Source organism: Hyalella azteca, unplaced genomic scaffold (genome assembly GCF_000764305.2).
Source record: "Hyalella azteca isolate HAZT.00-mixed unplaced genomic scaffold, Hazt_2.0.2 contig15388, whole genome shotgun sequence".
Lineage (NCBI taxonomy): Eukaryota > Metazoa > Arthropoda > Malacostraca > Amphipoda > Hyalellidae > Hyalella > Hyalella azteca.
Window position 1 is genome coordinate 68,765 of NW_025945244.1, and position 7,328 is coordinate 76,092.

The 7,328-nt window shown below is 53.0% G+C and overlaps 1 protein-coding gene across 1 annotated transcript in view; it reads right to left on the bottom strand.

Annotated features, from left to right (window-relative positions):
* Nucleotides 1-557: 557 nt before the first annotated feature.
* LOC108664320 (E3 ubiquitin-protein ligase UBR5-like) overlaps nt 558-7,328 on the bottom strand; it is a 42,666-nt gene continuing 35,895 nt past the window's right edge. The window contains 7 exon segments of the mRNA XM_047884403.1: nt 558-1,816; nt 1,907-2,207; nt 2,757-2,935; nt 3,153-3,291; nt 3,861-4,302; nt 5,593-5,734; nt 6,917-7,189. Coding sequence (XP_047740359.1) covers nt 1,934-2,207; nt 2,757-2,935; nt 3,153-3,291; nt 3,861-4,302; nt 5,593-5,734; nt 6,917-7,189 — 1,449 coding nt within the window. The 3' untranslated portion in view covers nt 558-1,816; nt 1,907-1,933.

Sequence of the window (7,328 nt, forward strand, 5' to 3'; positions counted from 1 at the left end):
TCACTGTGAATTTCGACCCGATTAATCGTATAACTCACGAATGAAGGTGAAATGTAAATAGTTTTCGTGAGCTAAACATCCCCGTTAGTTCCTAATGAATACATGTACAAAGTTACATTGAGCTCCGTTCATTAGTTCATAGATATTCCTTGGTCACTACGTTCGGAGACCGGCCGCGAGTCCGGACGTAAAATTGTCCGACACACCAAACGGATTAGGGACTATATTTTCTTTATCGTTACTGAAGAAAAGTAAAAAAATTACTTATAAATCTTGATGCGATGAGATTCATTGTGGATTAAAATGGTATTTATTGTGAAATTTTATGACTTTAAACATCATCAGGACGCTGGGTGGCCCGGTGGTTACAGTTCGCTGTACCAACATTAAAGCAGTGAGTTGTGGGTTTGATCCCAGCTACCTGCTACAGTTCTGGCCGAGCGGTTAAGCACAGTAAATTGGGAGCAACGAGTTACGTGTTCGAGACCCGCAACAAGCTGTAAATAATGAATTAATAATGAATAATGAATGTGAATAATGAATTAATGAAGCAACGGTTATCATGGTCATTTTAATACAAGAAATGTATTGTAATTCATACAGTGAATGAAGCCTCGACTTAACTAAATCAAACAACACATTTATACAAGCTTAATACAAGCGACCATGTAACGTGAATATTACGTACACGTTCGTTGTCATGATATATATTCACCCTGAACATGGGTCATGTCAGAAATGAGTCATTATGACCCACGTAGCAACAAAAGATGAGTCACATTGACGCGTAGAACAGCGCGTCATGGAACAGGTTGATGAGTCATGGGTCCGTAATGTTTCGTTCAGTTTTACAGTTACGTCCAGTTTCACAATGTTTAGTTCAGTTGTACAATGTTTGGTTCAGTTGCAGAATGTTTGGTTCAGTTGCACAATGTTTAGTTCAGTTGTACAATGTTTAGTTCAGTTGTATCATGTTTCGTTCAGTTGTACAATATTTCCTTCAGTTGTACAATGTTTCGTTCAGTTGCACAATATTAGTTCAGTTGTACAATGTTCAGTTCAGTTTTACAATATTTAGTTCATCTTCACAATGTTTCGTAAGTATTTAATGCAATAATATAGAGAATATGACAGCATATCCCTTTTTACAGGCAATAAATGTATATAAATCCCAGTCCCCTGAAAGTCGCCAGAAGTTCACAAGTCCAGAGGCGCCATGTTTATCAAACCAAAACAATAATAATCATACATGTTGACTGCGTTGAACACCTGATATATTAATTAATAACTTAGTTACACAGCAATTCGCTCAAGACAGAATCATGAATACAGCCAGCAAATCGCAAGATCAACGATGTTAAAAGATAATTTCAATTTTCCTGCACAAATGAGGGCCTTAATTTCGAGTGTCCAGCGCCCGCCACACACGACATTACAACACAAGAGGACTTCAGTGGACTGGGACGCCTGGGACAAATGCTGGGACGCCGGGACAAGCGGCCTGAGGAGCGGTGGACGCCTGGGACAAATGCTGGGACGCCGGGACAAGCGGCCTGAGGAGCGGTGGACGCTGGGACAAATGCTGGGACGCCGGGACAAGCGGCCTGAGGAGCGGTGGACGCCTGGGACAAATGCTGGGACGTCGGGATGTCCTTACAAGTATATTGTCCCACAAAGGCATGCTGTCCCCAGGGACACGCGGCCTCCAGATACAGGTCCTCCCCAGGGACACGTGGCCTCCAGATACAGGTCCTCCCCAGGGACACGTGGCCTCCAGATACAGGTCCTCCCCAGGGACACGCTCCCCACAAGACGCCTCCCCAGGGATACGCTCCCCACAAGACGCCTCTCCACAAGACGCCTCCCCACAAGACGCCTCCCCACAAGACGCCTCCCCACAACACGCCTCCCGACAAGACGCCTCCCCTAAACCCTAAACAAATCCGAAGTTTTTAGTCTTAATGGCGAGCAGGAGCTTAGTGTTGAGGATACTCCTGGAGGAGTAGAGGGGAATGTAGAGCCTGCTGATGCAGGTGTTGGCGGTGGGGAGGTGGGTGTCGTCCGCGGGTCTGATGGTGACGGAGGGCAGGGGCTGGAAGCCCTCCTCCGAGGCGGGCAGGGCTGGAGACCCTGTCCAGAAGTAGACCAAGTCTTGCTTCTCCTGAGTGGTCATCTTCTCTACGATGGTCCACAGCCATCGCTTGAACCTGCACATAAACTCTCAGTCACTTATCGCAGTATGACTGCCTTACTATTGCTTAGTATCGCTTACTATTATCATTAGAGTATCATTACACTAGTAATCTAATACTATTAGCATTGAATGAAATTCGCTCAAGTGGAATCAACTGCACCCAGTACCTACATAAGAAGCAAAATTAATGAATATCTCAGCAGTGATAAAGCATCAGTGAGAACGACCGCCCAAGACTTCCATTGCGAAGTCAATGAGTACTGAAGTTAAATCAAAAGTTCATCACATTGAACAGCTATAAAGTTGTTCTTCTCAGTCGGCGCCAGTTGTCACGTGTCCTGATCAGTCGGCGCCAGTTGTCCCGTGTCCTGATCAGTCGGCGCCAGTTGTCCCGTGTCCTGATCAGTCGGCGCCAATTGTCCCGTGTCCTGCTCAGTCGGCGCCAGTTGTCCCGTGTCCTGATCAGTCGGTGCTGATGTGGCCACCACACCACACCACCACCACCACACCAACCCACCACCACCACACTACACCACCACCGCCACACCGCACCACACCTCACCTGTTAAGCCTGTCGCTGCTCTCGGCGCTCTCGTCGTTGAAGGACGTGTACCAGATGAGGGTCGTCACGTTGATCTCCCCCACGCCGTTCAGCAGCAGCCGCAGGTCCTCCGGCGTCAGCCCCTCCAGGGTACTTGGGGGCAGCACGTCCAGTACCCCGTCACGCAAGCTCTGCAGCGCCTGTGGCAGGAGTACGTTATTGTACAGGGTATTGGGACCCGAGGGCGGGGTGACCTACCTAGCGACGACCCGGAGACGGTGGACGACAAAGGCGGCGCATCAGCGTGACCGGGGACTAGGAAGTCCCGAACTCATCATAAGGTCATAAGGTACGTTGGGGTACAGCAGCACTCACCCTGAGCTGTGCATCCTGTAGGAGGCGTACAGCTGCACTCACCCTGAGCTGTGCACCGTGCATCCTGTAGGAGGCGTACAGCTGGACGTACTCGCAGACGTTGCTGGGGGTGACGGGGATGTGGCGCCCCCCGGGGACCAGCTCCACGCTGCCGCCCCCTTCCTCCGCTCCCTGGTCGATGCTGCGGGGATGAGGGGGTTAGGGGTGGCAGGGAGGTCGGGGGTTACTGAGTGTGGGGGTGTGGGGGGGTTAGAAGAGGATGAATAGGGGGATTAGAGGCCAACAGTGCCCCAATTTGAGGCCCAGGGAGCCAGAGTATAAGGAATACAGGGACCCAATCTAAGGCCCACAGGGACCCAACCTAAGGCCTACAGGGACCGAACCTAAGGCCTACAGGGACCCAATCTAAGGCCTACAGGGGCCCAATCTAAGGCCTACAGGGGCCCAATCTAAGGCCTTCAGGGGCCCAATCTAAGGCCTACAGGCGCCCAATCTAAGGCCTACATAGGCCCAATCTAAGGCCTTCAGGGGCCCAATCTAAGGCCTACAGGCGCCCAATCTAAGGCCTACAGAGGCCCAATCTAAGGCCTACAGGGACCGAACCCAAGGCCTACAGGGACCCAATCTAAGGCCTACAGGGCCCAACCTAAGGCCTACAGGAACTTAACCTAACGCCTACAGGGGCCCAACCTAAGGCCTCCATGGCCCCATTCTAAGGCCCCCAAGTCCACACTCTACGCCCCCACTCACCAGAAGGTCAGCCCCATGCTGGCAAAGTCCTGACTCAGCGTAGTCAGCTTGGGGCTGTCAGCATCCAGCACGGTGAGCTGGACCAGCTGACGCAGAGACTCGTACAGCGAACCATCGAAGAAGGCGAGGTCGTGGAACCGCGGTTCGTGGCCCAGGATGAACTTGAGCACGTGCCGGTTCAGGGAGATGGGACACAGCTCGTTCTGCAGCAGGCACAGTCCCAGCAGACGTCCCACGTTCCTGGGACACAAAAGCGGTTCAGGGACCACAAGGGGGTGGAGGGGGCAAAATAACTAAAGGGTGGGGGGCGCCTGGCGGGGGGAGTAATACCCCCGCATGCCGGGCTGGTAGAAGAGGGGGGCGCTGCTGGGGGGGGCGCCCAGCCCCCCACCAGGGGCGGGGCTCGAGTCGTCGCCCACGTCGTCGCTGGCGTCGTCCATATCTGCGGGGGGCCGGGGTTCAATTAAAATTACTTAAAATTAAAATTAAATTAAAATTAAATAGGGGGTTTAATTAAAACCCGGGCTTTTAAAACCATCAAGAATTCTGCCTCCCGAATAGCCTCGGGGTCTCCTTAAATAAACCCTGTTTCCCACCCGCACAGTGAAGCTGATGTCTTACACGTGGGGCCGAACACCCACGCCTTACGATCGTACCATCCCAGCTACCCTATCGTCCCCCAGACATCGGGGCCACACCATCCCAGCTACCCTATCGTCCCCCAGACATCGGGGCCACACCATCCCAGCTACCCTATCGTCCCCCAGACATCAGGACCCCGTCCCATGAAGCTTCACGCTTCAGACCCGCTTCCTCCCTTCAGTCTCTCACCTGCTGGAGGGGTCCCTCCCCCCCCCCGACTCCTACTCCTACTCCGTTGCCCTCAGAACCCTGCACAGCTCTGCTGTCTCCTCCTACCTGTCCTCAGCCGTTCCTAGCAAGGTGTTGCTGACCCTTGTCCCCTCTGTCTCATCCAGCAAGCTATTCCTCCCCATGAGGAGGGATATGGGAGTGGCCAAAAGCGCCCTTTCCCAGCCCCTGCAGGGCGGCCAAAAGCGCCCTTTCCCAGCCGCTGCAGGGCGGTCAAAAACACCCTTTCCCAGCCCCTGCAGGGTGGCCAAAAGCGCCCTTTCCCAGCCCCTGCAGTGCGGCCAAAAGCGCCCTTTCCCAGCCCCTGCAGTGCGGCCAAAAGCGCCCTTTCCCAGCCGCTGCAGTGCGGCCAAAAGCGCCCTTTCCCAGCCGCTGCAGGGCGGCCAAAAGTGCCCTTTCCCAGCCGCTGCAGGGCGGCCAAAAGCGCCCTTTCCCAGCCCCTGCAGGGCGGCCAAAAACACCCTTTCCCAGCCCCTGCAGGGCGGCCAAAAGCGCCCTTTCTGCTGCAGGGCGGCCAAAAACACCCTTTCCCAGCCGCTGCAGGGCGGCCAAAAGCGCCCTTTCCCAGCCCCTGCAGGGCGGCCAAAAGCACCCTTTCCCAGCTCCGCTCTGGCTACTCATCGCGTTAACACGCAAAATAAACAAAACCCGCATTATTTTAGCTCAAAATTTTAGGGAAACTAATGCCTGGACTAAATTCCTACATCACCCGCATTGGTGCAGCTAATAACTCTCTCTGTCCCTTTCTAAAAAAAGTGTGGTGGTGTGGTCCATTGCCCCACGCAGTGGACCACACCACCCATCACCTCTTCAGCTGCCCTCATCTACCCACCGCCTTGCCGTGGTGGCCTCATCTACCCACCGTTGTCGAGGCGCGGGCTCGGTAGAAGTAGATCGATGGCCTCATCTACTCTGTTCCTGAGGGCCTCGTCTGAGGCGCTGAGGAGCAACAGCTGCGCAGGGCTCAGCTCCAGCAGCATCCCCGTGACTTTCCCCGCGAGGGCCTGCGGGGAAATGCGGGAATGAGAGAGGGACTAACTAGTCAGTAACTAGTGACTAACTAGACATTAACTAGACCTTAGGCATATCAAGTGAACTAGACATCAACGCCCTTTCCAATAAGGGACTGATTCTGAATGATTGAGACTAGACTGAGGCCAATAAGCCTCATGACTGGGCCTCAAAACTGAGGCCAATAAGGGTATGTGTCTAACATACCCTCAGACACTCACATATATACGACTCCTCACTACCCCACACACACTCACCATATCGATATCTACGTGACGTAACAAGAACATTATCTACGTGACGTAACAAGAACATTATCTACGTGACGTAACAAGAACATTATCTACGTGACATAACAAGAACATTATCTACGTGACGTAACAAGAACATTATCTACGTGACGTAGCAAGAACATTATCTACGTGACGTAGCAAGAAAGCTGAACGGAAAGATTTCAGTTCAGCTTCCTGATATATATGTCCTCGATATATACTATGTCCTCGTGAGTCAACCTTACATAGTTCAACCATGGTCCGGACTGCCTCAGTCTGGACTGAAAAAGCCAGTTTTTCAGGAGTCAGTCGCGCACAGTCTCATAGTGGAAAAGGGACTTAGAGCCGCGACTACCCTAACAAAATTCGGGGTATGCTTCAGCCTCTGCCCCAGAGTCGCTATGTTCGCGTAAGAGTTATTCTGGGTCAGTTGGCCAACTGATCGCGATCAGCGACTAGTCAGAACCTCCTGGCCGACTTTATGGTATCCTGAGAGTAGGGCAAGAGTTGGCAGAATAAGTACCAGGCGCTTGTAGCTGTCTGATTCGGGGACCGGAATGTAGACCGAAAAGCGGACATAGAGAAGCTGATTTACGTTCGGTCCGAGTCCTAGGCGGTTTCTAATTCAGGCTCGCCACCAGTTAAAAATTTTGATAGGAAAGTGAACTAGACAATAGGCCGTAACTAGTTCCTAACTAGTCCTTAGGTCCTAACTAGAGCTTAGGTCCTAACTAGAGCTTAGGTCCTAACTAGACCTTATGCCCTAACTAGACCTTAGGTCCTAACTAGACCTTAGGTCCTACCTAGACCTTAGGTCCTACCTAGGCCTTATGCCCTAACTAGACCACTAGACCCTAGTGTACACACCGCGGCGCTGTAGACCCCCTGTAGGCCGCCACTCACGGGTCTGAGCGCCTGCACTTTAGGGTAGAGGGTCTGGGCGAGCTGCTGCACGTTGGGCGGCAGGTGATCTGCAGACCCTGGCTGGTCAGGGCTGTAGGGTCTGGCGTCCACGCTCAGGGTCTTCTTAGGGAGCGCCCTCAGCAGTCTGCTGCTGCTGAGGGAGGCGCTGCTAGCATTGCTGCCGCTGCGACGCCCTTTGTAGTGGCCGTACATTGAGTACCGCACTGAGGCCAGGTCCTGAGGACACAAAGGGCGCCTCAGTGGGGCCAAGTCCTGAGGGAACAAAGGGCGGCTTAGGGAGGACAGGTCCTGAGGACACAAAGGGCGGCTTAGGGAGGACAGGTCCTGAGGACACGAAGGGCGGCTTAGGGAGCTGAGGCCAAGTCCTGAGGGAACTAAAGGCGGCTTAGGG